The sequence below is a fragment of the Rhinichthys klamathensis genome, unplaced genomic scaffold (assembly GCF_029890125.1).
Source record: "Rhinichthys klamathensis goyatoka isolate OS25496 unplaced genomic scaffold, OSU_Roscu_1.1 h1tg000341l_1, whole genome shotgun sequence".
NCBI classification, from domain to species: domain Eukaryota; kingdom Metazoa; phylum Chordata; class Actinopteri; order Cypriniformes; family Leuciscidae; genus Rhinichthys; species Rhinichthys klamathensis.
Genome location: NW_026606855.1, coordinates 254831 through 279461, shown reverse-complemented (window position 1 = coordinate 279461; position 24631 = coordinate 254831). Strand labels below are relative to the sequence as shown.

General features: G+C 44.3%; 1 protein-coding gene across 1 annotated transcript; it reads left to right on the top strand.

Moving 5' to 3' along the window:
* The first annotated feature begins 14141 nt into the window (after positions 1–14141).
* LOC130106509 (sialic acid synthase-like) lies at positions 14142–20689 on the top strand. The gene is made up of 6 exons (XM_056272658.1): positions 14142–14384; positions 14687–14902; positions 15019–15118; positions 15587–15741; positions 20082–20348; positions 20435–20689. The coding sequence occupies exons 1-6, from the start codon at positions 14253–14255 to the stop codon at positions 20621–20623; spliced, it is 1059 nt and encodes a 352-aa protein (XP_056128633.1). The 5' UTR covers positions 14142–14252; the 3' UTR covers positions 20624–20689.
* The last annotated feature ends 3942 nt before the right edge of the window (positions 20690–24631 follow it).

Below are 24631 nucleotides of genomic sequence, written 5' to 3'. Positions count from 1 at the left end.
CGTCTAGTTTGCTTGCAGACTTGTTGGCGGACTCTCGTGCTGCGGTCCACTGACCAGCACCACATCTCCCTTTCCCTGGATTCTTTAACAGATGAGGGCAAATACAGAAATTTACAGTTACATTTGACAAAATAAGCTGTAAATCATGGTATTATGGCATTTGATGCAGTAATGCCACTCTATTACTTAAACCAAATTTTAAACCAAAAGTTTTAAATAAAAAATAAAAAAAAAAAAAAAAACTGGCAAGCATTCATAAATTTTTAAAATGTGGTGTTACACATGAAGAAATATAAATGTAGCTTACATGTCCAGTTGTTCCATGCATGTAATCAACAAAGATGGACACCTCAGCATCATTGGCCAAAAAGACTCCATCAAAAAACCCATCAGAAATGTATAGATGTGGGTTAAATTTACTGTATAAAAGTAATTTGTGGCTCACTAGCATTTCATTGTACATGAATGTTACACACCCTGGTTGACTTCTGAAACGATATAATTTGCGGTTCCCATCCACTGCAACTGCCAACATGGAGGGTGTGCATGCAGGGCACTGAAAATGCTGGACTTGAGACAGCTTGTCAACCTCAAATTTGGCATAGGTCCATTCGAGGAAGGCCCTCTGCATTGTGTCCACACATATCTTACCACTCTGAGAGCAAAAGTGAAAAAACAAAACAGTAAGTAACTGTTTCGAAGGTTGGCTTCAGACCGTGGTCATGACGAAGAAAGGGCTCTGTCAAGAAATATGTGCTGAAACTTTGGGGATTGTAAGAACAAATCCTAACAATGAATCAGTTATTAAAAAGGTGATCCAAACAAGATAACTTAAATGATGAGTCCACTCACTCGCCCGAAGAGTTTTGTACGACACTCGAGCATGCTGACAAAAGCTTGTCTCGACATCCCTGGGGCAGTGATTTTTAGATCCTCATACGTGGTGAACAGGTCCACCATGTACAAGGTCTCAAAATTGACAGTGGCTGGCCAGTAACCACTTTCAACCAGATCACTTATGGTCACTGGCAAGGTTTTTCCACAGGAGCAGTTTACTGATGGAAGGAAGAGGTTGTATCTTCCTGAAATTTCAGAGAAAAACTCTTGTTTTTCTCTGAAAGAAACAAGAAACAAAAAACACAATATGAAGAACGTCTCGGTTACGTATGTAACCCTAGTTCCCTGATAGGGAACGAGACGCTGCGTCAAACGCTGTGGGAACGCCCCTGCGTTGTGCGTCATGAAGCACGTATGGAATCAGCCCAATGGAGAGACGGAACGTCATAGGCGGGCGACGTCATCGACCAGGAAACCATAAAGCACCCCAAAAACACAAGCGCATCAGCTTCTGATAGGCCTGAAGGAGCGCTTAACGGGAATGCCGGGAGTATGGCAGAACGACGCAGCGTCTCGTTCCCTATCAGGGAACTAGGGTTACATACGTAACCGAGACGTTCCCTTTCAAGGGAACTTCGAGCTGCGTCAAACGCTGTGGGAACGCGAATACCCACGTCGCCATAGGAGCAAGTGACCGTCATGTGAGATCTAGCGCACAGCGGACGAGAGCACCTGCACGGTGAAGACCATCCAGTCGCATCACAAACCTCACTCAGGGAAACTCCTGACAATAAAGCTTTGGATGCAGCCATACTCCTAGTAGAGCGGGCTCGTACAGCCAAAGGTGAAGGCTGACCAGCCGACTCATAAGCAAGTGAGATAGCCTCGACCACCCACTTGCTCATTCTCTATTTAGACGCAGGACACCCTTTCCTGGGTGGCCCGAAACATACAAATAAATGTTCTGATTTCCTCCACAGGGCAGCTCTGTGGACATAAGCGTCTAACGCCCTCACTGGGCAGAGCAAATTATGTTTCTCCTGGTCTGACGACAGAAATGGAGGAGGACAGAAAGCCTGCAGAACTGTAGGTCTAACAACATTAGTAGGGACCTTAGGAACATAACCTGGCCTAGGGTATAGAAAAGCCTTAACCATACCAGGCGAAAATTCCAGGCACGAACTGCTGGCCTCAGCCTCAAAGTGCCACGAAGGAAACGAGTTATAAGCGGGTGTCTCCCAAGAGAAACTCCACTGAAAGGGACGTGGTAAGCAGCCAGTGCCGCCACATACACCTTTAGTGTGGAGGGGGATAACCCTGTGGAGAAACGCTCCTGCAGGAATTCCAGCACTGCACCCACTGGGCAGTTAACTGGGTCCTACAGGTGTTCTCCATACCAAGAAGTGAAAAGTTTCACTTCAAAGGCATATAGCTTCCTCGTGGATGGAGCTCTGGAGTGAAGGATGGTCTCAACAACCTCGGTTGAGAGACCGGAATCTAAGAGCTGGGCCCCCTCAGAGGCCAAGCCCACAGTTTCCATAACTCTGGGCGGGGGTGAAATATCATGCCGCCCGCCTGAGAGAGTAGATCCCTCCTGACCGGGAGCTCCAAAGGAGAGCCGTCCAGGAGAGAAACCAGGTCCGCAAACCATACTCGGGCCGGCCAGAACGGGGCTACTAATAGTAGGCTGACCCCGTCCCGGCGAACCCTCTCCAGAACTCCTGGTAGCAGAGCAATCGGGGGAAAAGCGTACAGACGTGACCTCGGCCACGGCTGCACATAGCGTCCAACCCCAGAGGGGCTGGATGAATGATGGAGAACCACAGACGACAGTGCGATATCTCCTTGGAAGCGAATAGGTCCGCCTCGGCGCGACCGAAACTCAACCAAAGGAGCTCCACCACCTCGGGGGTGGAGTCTCCATTCCCCCGGCCTCGGCCCCTGCCTCGACAGAGAGTCCGCTACCACATTCAAATACCCAGGAAGATACATTGCTCTCAGTGATAGTAACTTCCCTAGGGACCACAGGAGGACCTGACGGGCCAACTTGTAAAGCCGGCGAGACCGCAGGCCCCCCTGACGATTTATATAAGAGACCACCGACGTGTTGTCTGACTGAACTAGCACATGATGACCTCTCAGGCCTGCTAGGAAGTGTTTCAGAGCCTGAAACACTGCCAACATCTCTAGACAATTTATATGCCGTGATAGATGATGGTCCTGCCACAGACCTTGGGCTGGACGACCACTCATGACCGCCCCCCACCCTGTGAGGGAAGCATCCATCGTTAGCTTTACGCGACGACAAAGAGCCCCCAGCACAGGATCTTTGGATAGGAACCAAGTTTCTTTCCACAAGACCAGAGCACGAAGGCAGCGCCGCGTGACTTTGATCGTGCGGAGTGGACTTCCCCTCGGGGAGAATCCCTTGGTCCTGGGCCACCACCGCAGCGGTCTCATGTACAACAGGCCAAGGTATAACGTTGGACACTGCTGCCATCAAACCCAACAGTTTCTGAAACTGCTTTACAGTGAGTAGCTGGCCTAGCTTTACTGTTTCAAGGCTGAAGAATCGAAGCGATGCGGGTGACCTAATCCCAAACAACGCCCAGAAAAGTGGTCTCCAGGGAAGGAGATAAACACTTTTCTTCGCGTTCAGCCTCAACCCCAACTTCCTGATATGCGCGAAGACGACATCTCGATGTCGAACCGCCATCTGCTCCATAAAGTACGGGGAGATAGCTAGACTTTCGAACGGAAGAACCCTATATTGGAATGCCTCGCCCCCGAAGGCAAACCTCAGGAACTTCCTGTGTTGTGGAAGTATGGAAATGTGGAAGTAAGCGTCCTTTAGATCTATCGTGACAAACCAGCCCTCGGACCTGATTTGTGACACGACCTGCTTGATAGTGAGCATCTGAATTGAGCTTCCCTACCGAGCGATTTTATAGGCGCAAATCTAAAATTGGACGCAACCCCCCATCCTACTTTGGAACGATGAAATATCGGCTGTAATAACCTAGCTCCAAACTGGGAGGAGGAACCCGTTCTATAGCCCCCTTTTGAAGGAGCATTTTCACCTCTTGTTCCATTACCAGAGCCTGCTCGGGGCCCACACTATGGGCAGAACCCCTCTGAGTTTCGGTGGACGACACCTAAATTGGATCGCATAACCTCTTACTACTGTCTGCAGGACCCACTGAGATATTATTGGAAGGCTTTTCCACTCTGCCAAACAAATTCTACTAAGGGTACCAGTCTCTCGAGACTGGTCTCTGGTGTAATTTGAGCAGCAAACACAGCGCCCTGTAACGGCGCACCGGCAGGGAACAACTGGTTTGACCGCTCTGAGACCCTCCTCAGAGGGAGCGAGCGTCCCTCGGGAAAGCACTCGCTGGGACCGTCTACGCCCCGGCATGAAGGCGGGGTTGGCAGAACGGGCCCCTGAGGGCACCGAGGAAGAATGGGCACTGTAAAAAGAGGTGAACACCTTTCTCCCTCGATGGGGACCACCCTCAGTGTCAGAGGCGTCGAGCGTCCCTCGGGAAAGCGCTCGCCAGGACCGTCTGCGCCCCGGCATGAAGGCGGGGTTGGCAGAACGGGCCCCTGAGGGCACCGAGGAAGAATGGGCACCGTAAAAAGAGGTGAACACCTTTCTCCTTCGGTGGGGACCGCCCTCAGCATAGCCAATATAACTGTCCTCAAACCAGTTCTATTGCTTTTTTTTTTTTTTTTTTTATATATATATAATTTATATATATATATTATATTATATTTATTTTTCAAAAAGCTTTGGCTGAGAGTGCCGCGTCTGGTCCCACTGTCCAGCAGGGGGAGCGCGAGACGCGATACTCTGCTTTGCTGCGCCTATGCGATGAGCTCGTGAACGGCCGGGGCTGCTCCCGCCCAGCAGCCCCGTGGACGTGAACTTTAAATGGAAGAAACCTTTTAAAAGCTGCTGCCTGCTTCTTTTCTTCCTGAAATTATCAATGACAGTATTAACTAAGTCACTGAATAACCCCGCAGGGGAGAGAGGATCATCTAAAAGAAAGCTTTCTCTTTCTGTTTCATGTTGGAAAAAATAATTTTACCACAAATCGGCAGCCTGACGCAGTCCTCGAACCACGTCAGTACTGCCTCCTCACTCACGCTCACGTCCTTTAGCAAATCAGCCTGGTATGCCTGCAATATAGACATTGTATGCAGACACGACACAGCCTGACCTGCCGCCAAATACACTTTACAAAGCCGAAATATTTCATAATGGCTTGGAAGGTAATGCCGGTGCTTTAAATGACAATGCAGCCTCGGAAGAGAGATAGCTCGCAAGCGTCTCTTCTACCCGCAGCAAAGCGCCGTCTTTTCTTTTAAAAAACCTAGCCCCCGTTAAATCTGAATATGTGAATGATTGGGGGCTAAAATTATATCAGAAGCCTGCTTCTTCCATAATCTCGACACCTCAGTATGGAGATCATGAAAAAACGGCAAGCACCGGCATGGAGGTTGCACACGGGAAGGGAGAAATCTTTCATCTAACTTAGATTTAATAACAGACTCCTGCCTAGCCACTGGCCACTCAATGCATAGTTTTAATACAGCTCGAGTGAGAACCTCCTTGAGCTCTTCGCTTTCGGGAGTGTTAGGTGGCGAGTCCTCCACATCTCCCTCGTCAATACTGCTATTTTTATCTCCTAGTTTTTATAACTAACGTTAGATAGTTGCAGTACTGGTGCCTCAGCCCGGGCGGAAGAAACCGCAGAGCGTGCTTCCAAACCGGGCTGAGACACTGGATCTAACAGGTAGAGGCAGAGATAAGGCAGAGCCCGTCTCTAACCCCGCTGAAAGATCCATTTGCGATCCCCACGATAAGCGTCGCCGCTCAGCCTCGGCAGAAGCGGGACTCGAACCGCGGGGAGCGCGCACCGAGCACTCTCCTCAAAGAGCGCCCGGCGGGAGCGGAGCGTCCATAAAGGCAGACGCTCGCAATGCTCGCAGCCAGCCCCCTCGAGAGCTGACTGGGCATACTGCACTCCCAAACAAACAACACAAAGAACGTGTGTATCCCCGCCCGTTAGATAGCGCGAGCAGGGAGGAACACACTTCTTAAATGCCGTTCGCTCGCCATAGTCTCTCATACAAAATTGTTTGTGTGGTGTAAATGTGATAACTCCTGCCTAGCAAATACTAAAGACAGACACAGTGTTTACATTCAGACAGATTCACATATAGCGCGACTGAAGGCACAGAAGCTGATGCGCTTGTGTTTTTGGGGTGCTTTATGGTTTCCTGGTCGATGACGTCGCCTGCCTATGACGTTCCGTCTCTCCATTGGGCTGATTCCATACGTGCTTCATGACGCACAACGCAGGGGCGTTCCCACAGCGTTTGACGCAGCTCGAAGTTCCCTTGAAAGGGAAATAAAAAAAACTTTACCATTCATTCCAATTAAAATAACTGGCTTTCCGTTGGAAAAGTTTGTTTGCCCAGTGGAGCAGTCACAGCAGGGAGGAATGATTGGTAACATGCAATCTAAAAAAGCAGAATTAGTTGACATATTAAAGTAAATGAAACCAAAAACTCAAAAGTGAGGGTGTTGTTTCTATCAAACAAAACTTCATCCAGCATGTTTGTTGGAGTAAACCTGGGTTTGTTGTGTAAAATGTAAAACAGCCTATATAACCTGTGACTTAAAAACTACCTTTTTCATGATGGGAGAATTTCCCTCCCTCATGCTGCTGAACAAAACTGGATGGTGGCAGGTGTCTGAAGAACCCCTCCACCATGGATGCTCTGTTATGAAGCATCAGGGCCTCATGTGTGGAAAGGTCACAGGCTGTGCAGTAGAGTGATCGTGGTTAACAGTCCCTACACATCACTACTGCAGCCTTGTGTCCACAATGATGGCAAACCCCCTCCTTGGGCTTCTCAGATGACAACATATTGTTCACCATGAAGGGCCTCATTACTGTCCAATTCTCCAGAGAGGAAGTTTGCCTGTTCCTCCAGTGTGAGGGGAGAGGTTGTTCAGCACCACTTCCCAAGAGGTCTCGGACATCTTGAATGAGGGAGTCTGAAAAAGAAAAGGGAAGAAGGCAATGGTACATCTGGGCAATAACCACAGAACAAATGAGGAAAGAAGTATTAAGGGGAAAAAAACAAAATTTTCGATGGTCACAGTGTCTTCAGTTGTGCTGGTAGACGGAGCACAGGAGGGTGTAACGCTTGCTGAAGAAACTGCAAAAATATGAATATCCATTTAGAACTTGCTCAATGAATAATGAATGCAACTACTGACGAAAAAACAAACAAAAAACCAACCAGTAGCTGAATCTCGCTTTCGTTTCTCCCCAGGTCTACATCTTTTTGGCAGAGATTGACCATCTTTGTCATCATCAAGCCAAACACACAGCTTTGTGCATTGTTTTGACCCTCCTTCAGTGTGTGACATCGTCACATAAATTTTAAGTGTTCCTTTGAAACAGTAATTCTTATGGTGGCTTAAATATTATACATCCAATGTAATACGTTCTTTGAATGATGAATGGTACGCGTATGTATTCCTGTGTAATATACTTAGTTTCCACTGTATATTTTGGTGAGAATGGGGGATATCTCTTTAAGGCCTCGGCCGCCCTTAATTTCTATCAAGGTGCACCAAAGCTTACTTAGGGGAGTGGTGAGAATCAAAAAGGGAACAGGTGTGTTTTGAATACATGGCGCCCATATTGTTTGCTGCAGCTATAGAGATTTAAAGCTTGTTCCTTATGGTTTGATAGTATTTTTTCAAACGATACACTCGGTCTCTCTCGCGCGATCTCGGACACACTCGGTCTCTCTCGCGCGATCTCGGACACACACGGTCTCTCTCGCGCGATCTCGGACACACTCGGTCTCTCTCGCGCGATCTCGGACACACTCGAGCTGCCTCCCAATTCGCCTACTTATACTACGCCCTAAAAGTATGTACTCTTTTTGTGAAGAAAAAGTACATACTTTTGAGTGTGTAGCAAAAGAGTAGGCAAGCTTTGGGACATACTCCGTCATCTTTAACGGACAGATCTGTCGCATGCATCCTGTGATTCCTGTCATCGCAAACTGCCCTGTCAATCATCTCGTCACAGTTAAAATCCTCCATTCAATCTAATATAACTTCTTACCATTTCGGAGAGAATTGTTGTCGCACGTTCATCTGCCAGTCATGGGTCTTTCATGCCGAGACTCTCCTCATGTGTTTGGAATTTGAATATAATAATGCATTAGAGTTAAAAGTCATTAAAGTTAATGGCTAAACGTATCTTTGCAAAAGTTCACAATGCTGCTGCAGATGCAATATAATGTGGACAACATTGAATAAATACATTTTAGTCAGGTTAGATACTGACAATTAATCACTCAAACCCCTTTGTCTAAACCTCTCTACATAACCGTCGGACTCGCGCGTCCTCCATGTCTGTAGTTTTTGAACACTTTTCAATTGTGTTTGTAGTTCTAACCGAATCCTCGTCCAACGCGCGATGGGTTGTGGGCAATATCAGCCGTTAGAGTGCGCATCTACACTTCGGATTCTGACTGGATATAGTAGACCATCCGGGTCTCTTTGGGACACTCATTTCAACATACTATGATTTGGGACGTACTAATTCTATTTTCGAATACTATTTAGGACGGATAGTATGCGAATTGGGACGCAGCATCGGCCTCTCTCGCGCGCTCGCGGAGTTCGCTTCGCTTTTGTCCAGTCCGGCGCCTCATAGATCTGCTCCGCTCTCCACTCAACTCAACTTTTTTTTTTTTATACGCAAACATCTCTGCGAATTATTGACTGGCATAACCTAATAATTGCAGGACACAACGAATCGATAATGAAATTCGTTGCCAACTCTTTTAATAATCGAATTTTATCGATTCGTTGTTGCAGCCCTGGTCCATAGCAACCAAAACGAATCAGTTTCACATAATTCTGGCGAGATCTGAAAAATCTTCGCTACAACGAGCAAGCGAGCGCTTATGTACAATCACTGAGTGAATATTATGAAAATAAAATATATATTTCTTGCTAGAAATGTAATCAAAACTTATTTTTATGCAGAAACTAACTCAAAATATTGATTTTTTTCACTAAAAATGAGAGAAATGTCCGCCATGTTTTTTGTTCTCACAGCCGGAATCTTGAAAGTCACGTGACTTGGACGCAAAAGAATAGGCAAAAAAAAAAAATTAACAGTCATACAATTCAAGGGCCATTATTGTAACCCCTTAGCCTGGTTAAAACCAGACCATTCTCAGTTGTAACTGAGTTAGGGTCTGGCAAAGCTTCATAGACCAATCATTTCCAAAGGGGCGTCACCAACGGACGTAACTCAAATGCCTCTTGGAGCAATTGGATAGACTTAAAACCAATCAGAGCGATGAAGATGACGTATGCAGCGCGACGTTCATCTGTTATGGAACAACTTAGTTTGAATAAACGAGCAGACACTGATTAGCTACTTGCTCTACTTTTATTTAAAATTAACAGCAAGACAACTGGAAGTGAATGTGCTTTCCATTAAATAAATCACACACAGTAAACAAAACCTTAACAAAAAAAACTTTGCAATTTAGAAGCGCAAACTGGGTGCCGGTGCTGTGAGACGAACGGCTCGGGCAGATTCGGCTTGAAGTCGTTCATCCTCGGATACGGCGCCGCGCTCGCTGTTACAAAATACCCAATGCAAGCGAAATGGGGTCTTGCCGGTCTTGCGCACTGAACGCGTGATTTTTGCCCCGCGCACCTTCGCGCTCGTGCGGACGCGTCGAGTATAAACAAGGCTTTACTCCGCGCGCTCTGATCGGTAAAGGGGCACAGCACAGACCTCTCCCGAATCATCTCCAGCACCCAGCCTCCGATCGCACCACTAACTCCACCTCCGTTTCTCTCGTAAGCTGATATTAGTATTTAAACATTCTCTATGATAAACTTTTGTGAAAAAAATATTTTAATAACATGGTTTTGGCGGTTATAGAGTTCTAATGACGATGTTCAACTATAACCGTCACACATAGTTCCACAGCGGCATCCATCTTTGTAAATGTAAAAAATCTGCTTCACCGTCGCTGCGCTGTCGTCATCGTGTAAAGCCCGCCCCAACGTTTCCGATTGGTGCCGCGATTTCGACGGATTGGAAATGGACTTCAATGAGCTCTTTGCCAGGCCTACTTGCAGAGCAAATCTAAATTTGCCGGAAGTGGTCTGGGTTTTCCCAGGCAAGTAACCCCTCTACGTTTTGCACTTTGGACCAATGTAGTCAGGGTACATTTTTATATGAGACTGGGTTGCAATGTACCCTGAGTGTAAACCTTAGCCGCAAGCGATTTGCAAAGGTTATATAAAGGTTAATTCAATTTTACACTCACTTCTTCTAGAGGTGCAGCAGGACACGAATAGTTGGTACCGATTCCTTTTTCAGGAGCAGCTTCTTAGCAAAACCAGCTTTATACTGACCCTCGTTTATAAAGCAGTCTGCTGAGAAATGATCGCGCAAACATGAAAGCATTAATGTTGATTGTGGGGAATATTCCCTTCGAAAACAAAACTCAGCCACTGTGTCTTCAGCGGTTCGGATTTAGGAACATTAAAATGACTGCTGTGTTCGTTATTACACCCAAGAACAGAACACCACAATCGCTTAGACGCCATTCTGCTCCAGCGGATCAACAATGACGGACTATGATGACAGCTCACTCAGTGTGGGTCTGTGTTGAAACGCTGCTGTCAATCAACAATCGTGGGAGGGGCATCCGACCGTGTGACGTCACACGGTCGAACGGCTCGATTTGAGACGGGAAAACATATAAGGAGATTAAAACAAAAACAATCATTATATGATGTTTGTGTACAGGCACTGCCAACATACATTTCAGTACAATCAACTTGAAAAAGTGCATGTACCATTATATGACCCCTTTAATGCCTAATAATTTAAAATCCCAAAATTGTAAGGTAAATCTGTACCTTTTCCTTTAAATAATCCGATATATTATACATAATGATATTTTCTTTTCTTTTTTTTCAGCTGAAAAGACCAAAAGGGCCTTTCGGACTCAGTCAGCCTATTATTCTTGGAGGAGAAGTAAACAGAGGAGACGAAAAGCTACAAAGGCAAACATTTGCAAAGTAGAGTATATGTGTGTTGGTTTTAACCCTTAATCAAACATTTTATCAAGCATTTGTTGATTCTTAAACCTTTTCTTACAAAACTTTTTCTTACTGTTTGCAAGAGTGGAAAAGCTAATTTGACTTTACACATGACATTTGTCAACGTCGTGTTGTGGAACGATTTCCATTGACACTGGTATGATCTTCTGTGTAAACACTTTGGAAAGTTCAATTAAGTTGTTCTCTTCCAATCCACTCACTTCCAAGTAAGTGAGCACATAACTTTCCATTTTCCTTGAGGTCACGGTGCTTACCCTGGACATTCAACCGTTTTGCTAGTGCATTGGCAGAGCTGCCTTGGTCCATAAAGGCATACACTTATATGCACTTGTCACTCTTTTTGGACTTTATCTTGATAGGCATGACAAGAACACAGTTGTCGGCTCCGGTGCAGGCACTTGTCTCATGACTTATTGTGGTAGGTAACTTTCACCATTTCCTTCTCAGGAATCTTGTCTTGAGTGGTTAAGTGTAACATGCTAGGATGTTTCTTTGACCACAGCTGACATGTACTTCTTCTGTTACAAACTTTGCTTAAGTGTCCTTTCACTAAGCATCCAAAGCAAAATTCATTCTTAGAAAGTCTCATTTGTCTTTATATGGCTTCGCACCAAACTGATAACATTGCTCCAAGGTATGGCCTTTCTCACAGAATGTACAAGGTTTAGTGAAAGCACTGGTAACTCTATCTATATCTACTTATCTTGTATTCACAACTCGAAGTCCATAGTTCCTTTAACACTGTTAACTCTTCCAAGTAAAAAAAAAAAGAATACAATTCCTATGATAAAAATGTGAAAATATACATTTTGAAATATGTTTTTTACATTTCCGGCCCCTAATTGACAGACAGGCAGACAATTACCTTTTCAACAAAAAAACAAAAACAATGGAGCCATACTGATATAATTGTAACTATGCAACTTTTCCTTCAAGCAAGGGTGATTAAAAAAACTAACAATGTACTCACAAAAAAAAAATATATATATATATACACACACTCACCTAAAGGATTGTTAGGAACACCTGTTCAATTTCTCATTAATGCAATTATCTAATCAACCAATCACATGGCAGTTGCTTCAATGCATTTAGGGGTGTGGTCCTGGTCAAGGCAATCTCCTGAACTCCAAACTGAATGTCAGAATGGGAAAGAAAGGTAATTTAAGCAATGTTGAGCGTGGCATGGTTGTTGGTGCCAGACGGGCCGGTCTGAGTATTTCACAATCTGCTCAGTTACTGGGATTTTCACGCACAACCATTTCTAGGGTTTACAAAGAATGGTGTGAAAAGGGAAAAACATCCAGTATGTGGCAGTCCTGTGGGCGAAAATGCCTTGTTGATGCTAGAGGTCAGAGGAGAATGGGCCGACTGATTCAAGCTGATAGAAGAGCAACTTTGACTGAAATAACCACTCTTTACAACCAAGGTATGCAGCAAAGCATTTGTGAAGCCACAACACGCACAACCTTGAGGCGGATGGGCTACAACAGCAGAAGACCCCACCGGGTACCACTCATCTCCACTACAAATAGGAAAAAGAGGCTACAATTTGCAAGAGCTCCCCAAAATTGGACAGTTGAAGACTGGAAAAATGTTGCCTGGTCTGATGAGTCTCGATTTATGTTGAGACATCCAGATGGTAGAGTCGGAATTTGGCGTAAACAGAATGAGAACATGGATCCATCATGCCTTGTTACCACTGTGCAGGCTGGTGGTGGTGGTGTAATGGTGTGGGGGATGTTTTCTTGGCACACTTTAGGCCCCTTAGTGCCAATTGGGCATCGTTTAAATGCCACGGCCTACCTGAGCATTGTTTCTGACCATGTCCATCCCTTTATGGCCACCATGTACCCATCCTCTGATGGCTACTTCCAGCAGGATAATGCACCATGTCACAAAGCTCAAATCATTCCAAATTGGTTTATTGAACATGACAATGAGTTCACTGTACTAAAATGGCGCCCACAGTCACCAGATCTCAACCCAATAGAGCATCTTTGGGATGTGGTGGAACAGGAGCTTCGTGCCCTGGATGTGCATCCCACAAATCAAGATGCTATCCTATCAATTTGGGCCAACATTTCTAAAGAATGCTTTCAGCACCTTGTTGAATCAATGCCACGTAGAAATAAGGCAGTTCTGAAGGCGAAAGGGGGTCAAACACAGTATTAGTATGGTGTTCCTAATAATCCTTTAGGTGAGTGTATATATATATATATATATATATATATTGACAGAAACAAACCAGCCTGAGGGTGAGGGTGGGGGAACCGATTGCAAATGTTAGTTCCAGTCAAATATTTAAAGGTGCATTGCGCAACTTTTCATGTTAAAAATACCTGTTTTTCTATCCTATACATGATTAAAGAACTGCCTGATGGGCTGAATGAGCCCTTCTCTGCGCACTGAGATTGCCTCTATAATCCTGTACAGTAAAATATATAAGAGGGATTCGGGCTCGAATTTGAGACTGGGCGTGACGTCATGCGCGTTCACGCTCACCAGGCTATGTCTTGCAGGTTTGTGTATTCGCCGGCGATTCCATACTCCGCATCAGCGAAGACAACTCGTACGTCAAAGGTAAGATGGATTCAAAGAGACCGGCTTGTAGTCCATTCCAAACCCCAAGCAAACTCCACGTAAAGTAAAGAAAAGAAAATGTTTGTCTAGTGCCACCAAAAGGTCCAAATTGGAGTCAGACAGGCGTCGGAGTAAGACGAGAGTCAACCTCGGGAAGGCTTTCAACAAATGGAAAGATCTCCGGTCTGCTCTTGGTCTCAAACGAGATCCTCAGTTGGCTTTGTTCTTGATAAAACGGTAAGACATAGCCCAGTCTCTAATGTCTGATACGGCCAATCTATGTATGAAAACAAATGACGATGCGTAAAATGTGTAATGCTTTAGCATAAGCTAGATACATGTACATTTTGTACAGATACATGTTATTTTGTAAAAATAAAAAAACACACAAACAAATCTCATGAAGGAGCATGCCCTGAGAACCTGCAAACACAGGTCATCAACCTCCAAAACAGAAGTATTCTTTGAGATATGCGTTTTGTTATTGGGGGCTGGCAATGGTTAGGGTGGAGCACATGAACGTCTTTAAATGGCAGCGTGACCTTCTTTCCGGCCCCTTTGCTTGATGCCAGAACGCTAGTGATCACATCTCCAGCCTCTTAATCATAAATCTGTTAAACAATTCGTTTATAAAATGTCTACGGAGTTTGAACTTTGTCCTGGAAGAAAAATCGGGGGCTCCAACCCCTGTTTTATCATCGCTGAGATTGGACAGAACCATCAGGGAGACTTAGAAATCGCCAAACAAATGATCCGAATGGCCAAGGTAAAGTATAAAGTACTGCTTTATCAGATGTGAAGTGCAGCGGTTTTTTTTTACTGCAAAATGTGTTCTTTGTGAACCGGCCCAAACTTTGGATAGTTTAGTATCCTTGGTAATTTCACACCGGATTTTTTTTTTTTTCAAATTCAGGTCAATAATTAAGAGTGTACGTTTCTGTAATGGAGCTCCTGAGCTATAACTCACACATTGTATCACATTAAATTAACTTTTAGATTTCTTATATGGTGAAACTCATTTTTGTTGTCAACAAATCCACTTCTACTTCCTACTTTAACTTCACACAGGACTGTGGAGCTGATTGTGCCAAGTTTCAAAAGAGCGAGATCGAACACAGATTCACCAAGCTCGCTCTGGAGCGTGCCTATACGTCCCCTCACGCCTGGGGCCCGACCTACGGGGCCCATAAACACCATCTGGAGTTCAGTCACCAGCAGTACAGAGAGCTGCAACAGTTCGCCAATGAAGTTGGCATCTTCTTTACTGCATCAGGGATGGATGAGGTGAACACATGAAAGAGGGTCTCAATGTTTATTATATATATCAAGAGAATATACACATATTAAACCCAGTATACTGAAATGCATTTCATAACTTTTCCTCTCCCTACCCCAATCAGATGGCTGTAGAATTTCTTCATGAAATCAATGTGCCATTTTTTAAAGTTGCCTCAGCTGACACCAACAATATCCCTTACCTGGAGAAAACCGCCAAAAAAGGTAAAACTCACTGACGTTGACACCCATTTCAAATGAAAAGTCCAGAAGCTGTTGTTACATAATCTCAAAAGTGCTGTTGCTGAAAACTCGTTCTGCTTTGACGGAGGTTTGTCAGATTCACTGCCAAGGTCACAATGTTCCTCTATTTACAAAATTTCAGACAGTGAGTACACATGAGAAAAGTACAAGCCCAACCTATAACTGAATCTGAGAAGCTTCTTTTGTGCGCTTGAAGTCAGTTATTCTGGAGTGCCTGAGAAATTATGTATTGACAGTGCTGATTGGCCAGAGAGCAGAGCCAATGAAACCTAGAAATCCTGGTGTGGATTTTCTGGAGTTTCATGTTGCTGGCTTTGAGTCTACATATAATTTGTCATGTGTGTAATGTGATAATGACTAAAACTTTGACCTGATTTTCTCCCAGAAGCAGCCATGTCTTGAAGCTGATGTTTTGGTGTATTTGTGTAGGTCGTCCCATGGTGATTTCTAGTGGGATGCAGTCTATGGAGACCATGCGCTGTGTTTACCAAACCGTAAAGAAGCACAATCCCAATTTCACGTTCCTGCAGTGTACAAGCGCTTATCCGCTGCCATTAGAGCACGTCAACCTCAGCCTGATCCCTGTAAGACACAAATCACTTATTCTCATCTTCATAAATTACTGAAGAAAATATTCATTAACCAAGGGTTTTTTGATTTTACCATGGATTGAAGACAAGACATACTGTATGTGCATGATGACGATTCATTCAATTATTTAATTTTTAACATTGAGTTGACTAAATTGTTTGTTTTATTATTTAAAGACATCCAGTTGTCACAACGATGTTCAACAATTTTGATTATCTGAATTCACATAAAAAGTGGTTGAATATTTATTTTCATTTAGCTAAAAATTTATTGTTCATTGTTATATTATTTAAGCATGAGGTTTTCACACCAAGGACAATTTTCACAGTTTGTTGTATCTGGCAAATTTCTAAATCCTATATTAATATTAAAAATGATTGAATATTTGGTTACATTTTGCACAAATTAAGTGTTCATTGCAGGGTTATTATCGTTAATTAAACTAAAACCATAAAAAACATTTAAGACTTTAATGAAAAAGACATTTTCATTACTTGAAATAAAATAAACTAACTGAAATGAAAACTTAAACCATTTCAGCTATTTGCTAAGGCAATTTTTAGTTTAGTTTGTAACTGAAGTATAAAATAACTAAAACTAAACAAATACTAAAACTACATATTTAGAAAAAAAAACTTGTAATAGTAAAAATGACAAAAACAGCAAAACTACTAACACTAACTTAAATTGAAATGAAAACAGAAAATATATTTTTTTTAAAACGTCTCTGGTTACTTGCGTAACCTATGTTCTCTGAATAGGGAACGAGACGCTGCGGAAAGCGCAGTGGGATATTCTCTGAATGTGCCGATTGTCTGAAGCCTTATAGAATCACGCCAATTCATTGGCTGATGGCGTCCGCGCGATATGGCTCCGCCCCGACGCTCTTACGTTGCATCATTACATATTCGCGCGCGCGCCATCTACTCCTCAGATTTCTCTGCCGAAAAGAAACTGTCAGCAGCGCGAGGAGCTTGGCCGCTAACGCAGCGTCTCGTTCCCTATTCAGAGAACATAGGTTACGCAAGTAACCAGAGACGTTCTCTTTCATAGGTTCACTCAACGCTGCGGAAAGCGCAGTGGGAACGGACTACCAAACTCGCCAAGCTAGAGCGCTTTTATAACTGGTAGATAAAAGAGACAACGACCGAAATGAGTTCAAACAGAAAGAACCTGGGAACCCGGGGTCATGTCAAGATCCAAGCTATAGAACCTTACAAAAGTGTGCGGAGAGGACCAGCCTGCCGCAACACAAATATCCTCCAAAAGTGCTCCTCTGAAAAGAGCTTGAGAAGATGCTACACTTCTGGTGGAATGTGCTTTAATGCTAAGAGGTGAAGGCAAGCCACGCACCCCGTAAGCCAACGAGATAGCCTCTGTGACCCAGTGAGAAATCCTCTGCTTTGATGCAGCAAGCCCACGGCGGCTAGCACCGAAGCAAACCAGAAGCTGGTTAGATTTCCTCCAACCGCCTGAGCGGTCTACATATATCTTAAGAGAACGAACTGGGCAGAGCAAGTTAAGCTTCCTATCTTCCTCAGACGAAAATGGAGGAGGGTGGAAAGCGTTAAGGTTAACTACCTGTGAGCAGAAAAGTTGAGGAAAGAACCTTGGGGACATACCCTGGTCTCGGCCTCAAGGAAACTTTGACCAGGCCAGGGGCAAAGTCCAAGCAAGACTCGCTAACAGAAAGAGCTTGTAAGTCTCCCACCCGCTTTAATGAGGACAAAGCTAACAAAAGAGAAACCTTGAGAGTCAGAATCCTCTCCGGAGCTGACTCCAAGGGCTCAAAGGGGGCTTTCGTCAAACCCTCTAGGACAACAGAAAGATCCCATGAGGGAACTCTAGGGGAGCGAGCCGGTTTCAGGCGCTTCACCCCATGCATGAAGGCAGAAACTAACCTTAATTTGCCCAGGGGAATCTCATCCGATTCCCTATGCGCTGCAATAGCCGCGACATAAACTCTGAGAGTGGTAGCGGCTGCTCCAGCAGCAAACTTCTCCTGCAGGAATTCCAGTACTGAACCAGCAGGGCAGTTAACTGGGCTCCTATCATGTGCTAAGCACCAAGTCTCAAACACCCTCCATTTGGAAGAATATAATCTCCTTGTAGAAGGGGCTCTAGCACTCGCAATGGTCTCCTGAACGTCAGTTGGGAGTGTCAACTGGAGGCGCTTGTGAGGCCGTTGACGGGGAAACGGGCGAGGTGGGGGATGCCCCGGTTCGCTTCTTCTGGAAGAGAACTCCGGTCTATGAGAGGGACGTTCTTCGGGGGAGCAGGGGGGGGGGGGGGGGGGGGGAGCAGAAGGTTCCCTAGCCCTCCTGGGCATGAACTGTCTGAACGCAGCCGATTGGGATTTGGAGGAGCGGAATTTCTCAACCACTGTGTTGACCGCCTCACCAAACAACCCCGTTTGAGAAATGGGGGCGTCCAAGAGGAAAACCTTCTCTTTGTCACGGATCTCCGTGAGATTAAGCCACAAGTGGCGCTCCACCGCAACAGAACCAGCCATAGAGCGACCTATAGCGCGTGCGGTATGCTTGGTGGCTCTTAAGGCTAAATCCGTAGCCTTACGAAGCTCCTTGACCGCTTCAGGAGTCACGCCGTCGCCCTCGTCCATTTCCTTCAGGACGTCCGCCTGGTAGGCCTGAAGAATGGCCATAGTGTGCAGGGTCATGCCTGCCTGCCCAGCCGCCATGTAGGATTTCCCAATGAGAGAGGAAGTAGTCCTACATGCTTTAGAAGGGAGGAGGGGGCGCGACTTCCAGGACGGCGCAGACAACGGAGCAAGATGGTCGGCTAAAGTTTCCTCAATCGCCGGAATAGCCCTGTTCCACAGAGCCTACCAGGTTGGTAAAATCAGCAGCAGCCGCATTAGTGAGGCGCAAAGAGAAAGGCTGCTTCCAGGATCTGGAGATCTCATGATGCAGATCACTGAAAAATGGCAGCTTCCTCCGTTTAGGCCTAGAATTAGGGCCACTGAGAAGCCTTTCGTCAAGTTTCGACGACTGAGACTCACGTGGCTCGTCGGGCCAATCAATAGTGAGCTTCTCCGTAGCGCGCGAAAGCACGTCAACGAGCTCAGCGTAGGCCGCAGTAGGCCACGCTTCCTGGCCGCTCGGCGGGATAACCTCGTCGGCGAGAGTAGGCCCGAAATCCTCGGAGTCGGAAGCCTCGGTAAACAGTATATCCTCCAGCCCGAAAGAAACCGCGTCGCGTGCTCCCGGGCTGGGGCGCAAATAATCGTGTGAAAATTCGACTGGCATGCCTCGCGCGTGCCGAGGGGAGGGAGGGAGAGAAAGAGCGGGGCTCGTCTGCTCGAACTCCACATCCTCAAGCTCTACATCCGAACCCCATGTCGCGGATCCTCGAGAGGCCTCGGGAGCGCGACAGGGGGAGACGAATGATTCCCTCTCAAAGGCCGCGAGCCGCGATTTGAGGGTTTTGAGCAACACATTTTCACAGAATTTGCATTTAGACGATCCTATAACTGCCTCACGTGCATGTGAAAAACCCAAACACTTAACGCACTTACTGTGTGGGTCGTCGTTAGCAATGTAACAAGCACATGGCGGAGTACAGCGTCTGTAATCCATGGCAACTTCACCGTAAGGAGAAACAGAGTTCCGCTTGAACAGTCGCAGAAGCGCCGAGAATAATCCTTAGATGTAGCTCAGAAAAATCACGAGCGAAGGGCAACGTGACCGCTTCGTTCTGAAGGTAGAGAAATCTGAGGAGCAGATGGCGCGCGCGCGAATATGTAATGATGCGACGTAAGAGCGTCGGGGCGGAGCCATATCGCGCGGACGCCATCAGCCAATGAATTGGCGTGATTCTATAAGGCTTCAGACAATCGGCACATTCAGAGAATATCCCACTGGGCTTTCCGCAGCGTCGAGTGAACCTATGAAAGAGAACTAATTTAAAAATCTTAACAAAAACCAGAATAGTATATCACTGATATTAAACAATACTGGTTCATTCATTGTTATATTTTAATTTAGCAAAAATATTTTTTTTTTATTGTAATATTATGTCAGGACATTTTTGTTCAATTTTTATATGATAGAATCATATATAAAGTGTTTGAACATTTGGTTAATTTTGCATTTCTCATCTAAATTGTTATTGTGATATAATAAAGTTAGATGCCATTTCAGTCAGAGAATTATTGACTGAAATGAATTTATATGATACATTGACTAAATTTAGAGGATATTTTCATCAAATGAAAAAACCCCCCAAAAAACACTGTTCTGGAGTTTACACTCTTTCTACATTAAGATTTTTAGTGAGTAGTGTGAAGTCCGTCTGTTACCCTTTTCCTACACAGGAGTTCCAGAAGGAGTTTCCGGACATTCCCATCGGCTACTCCGGACACGAGGCGGGCATCCATGTGTCTGTGGCCGCTGTGGCACTCGGGGCAAAGGTCCTGGAGCGTCATGTGTCCCTGGATAAGAGCTGGAAAGGCAGTGACCACGCAGCATCACTGGAGCCGGCGGAGCTGGCGGAGCTGGTGAAAGCCATCAGGACGGTTGAGATGGCGATGGGTTCTCCGGTCAAACAGATGCTGCCCTGTGAAGCCTCCTGTCACAGCAAGGTCAGATAAAACGCTCATTCTGACAGATTATAAAACCAAAAAATGATCAAACGTCATTCAATCAGTGGTTATGTTCTTTCTTGCAGTTGGGTAAGTCAGTGGTGGCCCGGAAACGATTGAAGAAGGGTGAGACATTAACTCTCGACATGCTGACAGTAAAAGTGGCCGAACCGCACGGCATGAGACCAGAGAACATCTTCAAACTGGTTGGCAAGAAAATTACTGTGGACCTGGAGGAAGATGCCACCATTACTGATGCCATGATAAAAGGCTGATGATCAGACATTCCAAAACTAAAGGGGCAATGTGGGGGTCTTATCTTACGCTTCTATTAAAGGGGTGATTGACTTTTCTAACTTTAGTGAGTGTGTAATGTTGCTGTTTGAGCATAAGCAACATCTGCAAAGTTACAATGCTCAAAGTTCAAAGCAAAGGGAGATATTTTCTTTTACAACAAACGGCTGGTATAGGACTACGTGACATTCCTCCCGGGTTAGTGACATCACAAACCCTAAAATTTGCATAAACCCTGCCCCCTGGAACGTGATTTATAGATTATCATGACAGAAAATGCTAATCAATGACTAGAAGATAACTACACATAACCTTCAAAAATTCATCAACTAACCATTCAGAAATGTCCAGTTGCATTCTACATGTTGTCACTTCTTCTTGAGTCTCTCCATCTTTGTCTGGCTCCGGTTTGAACATAAAAGGTTAAAAGTTTTTGAAATTTTCAGTGCATGTCTGTGTGAGGTAAAAGGACACAAGCTGTTGAACAGCAGCTCATTTGCATTTAAAGGGACAGACACAAAAACGGTGCATTTTTGTTCATCCTCAAAAAGTGACAATTTTAACATGCTATATAAAAATATCTGTGGGGTATTTTGAGCTTAAACTTAACATACACACTCTGGGGACATCAAATACCGTAATTCCTCAAATAAAGACCGGTATTCAAATAAACGCCGGGCCTCTGATAGTGGCCGGGGGCGTGGTCAACGCGGACAAATAAAGGCCGGTCTCAAATTAAGGCCGGGGAAAAATTAGTGTACACTCAAAAACGGACTCGCTCAGCGGTTGTCATATCACAACTATTCAGTGTTTTTAACCACATGTTTATTTTAGGTTTCAGACATTTAAATAGATATGATTTATAGCAAAACAATACATTTATAGTTTGTAAAATACACAATGGTGTCTATGGAAGCAGCAATAACAATCCATTGAAATATATTTGGCGACGTGTTTTATTCATATCAGATACATAGCGTAAGTAACTATAAAGTTTACTCTATTCTTCTCCCAGTTCACCGGCCACTTACTTTCATGTATTTCGGGAGAAACTGAAAAATTCATGCGCTGTAACGTAACAAATCCAACAGACAGGAATCTCTGAACTGCGGTGCCCATCTCACGTTACAGATCAAGATAATTTATAAAGGGTTTTAAACGACAAAACAAACTCACTTACACGGATTTGAGAGTCAGAATAGAAGATAGTTGATGACATGGTAAGCAAGTTTGTTAATATTTAGAAATAAAAGCGCTACATCTGTCATACAGCGCTATTTTGGCTGTGGTGAACACGTGCCAAGCATGACGCGTCACCATGGAAACTTGGCTGGCGGGCGGGCGCGGATCGCGAATAGCTTGTTTTCATATGACGTCACGCCACTGCGTTGCCATGGCGCGAAATGCAAATGGAGGGCAGGAAGTGATTTGCTGTATTTAGAAAGCACTATAACAAACTCAAAATCCCTATATTTTGCGTCGTTTGTGGTTACTTAATTCGATCAAACCACGAGGAGTTTTTATCGTGTACCAAAAGTTGTTGTTCATAAGGGGGGAAAATGCAAGAAACTGACCGAAAAACTCCGGGAAAACGGCTAGCAAACCTACGTCTGCGGTCGGGAGGAGCCGAATGGGAAAATGCCCGTGTGTGCAGTGATCACTTCGTCAAATGGGGAGTTAATACAACTTAAGTGGCTATGTTTGTGTAACGTGTAACGTTTCCGAACTTTGTAAAGTCAAAGAATGTCTGTAAGACGAGGTAGTTGCTGATATCTACCGCCTCGATGGCAGGAAAATCTTTCAATTTAGTTGAAAAATCGCTCCTCTTCATAACGTAAGGATCACGTCCAACACATGTTTGATTTTTTGTTTATATCTTTCTCTTGTAATAGTGTGTAAAGTAGTACAGTACGGACTTTCCTCCATCTCGTCCATTGCGCTCTTCACTCCCTGCCCTCCATCTGAATTTCGCGCGTCATCATAATCACGTGACTGAAACCCAGCTATTAGAAATAAAGGCCTGCCTCTAATAAAAGCCTGCTTCAAATAAAAGCCGGCTACCATCTGCAGTTCAGGTAAATAAAGGCCCTGGTCTTTATTTGAGGAATTACGGTACGTATTTTACATCTGGTTAAAAGGGCATTATACCACCCCTTTAATTTTAATAATGATATAGAAAATCAGCCATTATTAAATTACATTTTTAATGAGGGAGACATTTTTATTACATTCTTATTATTTTGATATCAGAAATATGTAAATATGACGTCTTGTCTTGATTTTGCATATGCCTAATGTCTTGCTATAAGTTTGCTCCATGTTGTAACCTGTCTCACAGATGATTGTCTTTGAAATTGTGGTGAATGAACACTTTAAGTAAATATCTTTCTTTCAACTAAACTTTTGACTCCTGGGTCTTTGTTCATATTGGTCTATCTGTGTTGCCCAAAAGCAAGATGTTTTGGCCTAGAATTAATTCAAACCACAGAGAATGCCTTAATGAAATGTAGAACTATTATTTAATGTGTAAATACGTGTTTATTGTGTATTATAGAAACGACGACAACTCTTTAAGACACAATGTTATTTGTTTTACACAAAATAAATATGAAAGTGAAATGCAAAAGCACCTATATTGGCAATATTTTGGATTTAAACCAAATGCGAATTGGATGCAAACATGAATAAGATTGAAAACTTTGCCTGATGAAGGTGACAGCAATTTAATTTACACACACACACACGCACCTACAAGCACACCACATGAATGAGGCTGCCATGCTTATTGTTGTGTTAAAGGTTTAGTTCACCCCAAAATGAAAATTCTGTCAGTAATTACTCACCCTCATGTTGTTCCAACCCCGTAAGACTTTCGTTCATCTTCGGAACACAAATTAAGATATTTTTGATTAAATCTGAGAGCTGTCTCACTCCTCCATAGGCTTCTAAGGGATGGAAACTTGCCAGCCCAGAAAAGTTATTAAAGACATCGTTAAAATAATCCAAGTGACTACAGTGGCTCAATCTTAAGTTTATCAAGCGACGAGAATACTTTTTGTGCACAAAAAACAAACAAAAATAATGACTTTATTCAACTATTCATTTCCTTCTCGGTGGGCCTCGAGTTAGTTCACGTTGTAAGGGGTATACAGTCAAAGACCCAGAACCAGATATGAAGAATGAAGACCCGGAGTCAGAATTATAAAAAATTAAAGAAAAGTTTTACTGAAGATAGTTTGCATTTTCATCAGCAGAAGTCAGCTTCAAGACTCACACAGGAGTTCGTAGGCCGCCCCGCTTTCAGTTACAAAGATCACAGCAGTTATACCATTTCCAAGGTCTAAGCTACGTCATTGCTTACAGGTTGAATGATTCTCATTGGCTAAGAAACATTAAGAGCCTAAACAATTTAACACATGTGAGGAGATAGGGGTGCCTATCGCCATTAGTAAAGATAGTTGTCGTCCACTCATTGGATTTAGGTCTGTGGTGGCCTCGCAGGTTAGAGAAGGGCGCCGGGGTGTCTGGTCCGACCGTCCAGAACCTACATAGAATGTCATACACACACACACACAAATAACAGACACTAGCAAATAACAGCTCCCATCAAGGCTGAAGAGAGTCTGAGCTCCTTATTATCAGTTAAGTATACCAAAACATACTGCTAAAACATTCACTCGTTTGGGAGAAAAACAGATCACTGGCATTTACTCCAAAGGAAGGAAATATACTGGAAAGAATACATTTTAATACAACAATTAAAGTTTGATAGTAACGCTCAATATAGCTTGACCATATGTCCAGCGAAGAACCATATGTGCCCACGCTGCCTTTAGGACCCTCTAACCTTTCTACTGATCCCAGAGAAAGAGACAAACGGCCATGTGGGTTACGTGGCCTTCGTGTCCTGCGTGTACTACGTGCAATCTCAAAGTAAGATTGGAATGCACCTAAAAGAAACTGGTTACTTGCATCCATGCATTTAAGAA

Excerpts from the sequence above, each read along its gene's own strand:
- LOC130106509 (XM_056272658.1), top strand. The coding sequence starts at position 14,253 with ATGTCTACGGAGTTTGAACTTTGTCCTGGAAGAAAAATCGGGGGCTCC. Across the intron at positions 14,385-14,686 it reads AAATGATCCGAATGGCCAAG|GACTGTGGAGCTGATTGTGC; the intron begins GTAAAGTATAAA and ends AACTTCACACAG. Across the intron at positions 15,742-20,081 it reads TCAACCTCAGCCTGATCCCT|GAGTTCCAGAAGGAGTTTCC; the intron begins GTAAGACACAAA and ends TTTCCTACACAG.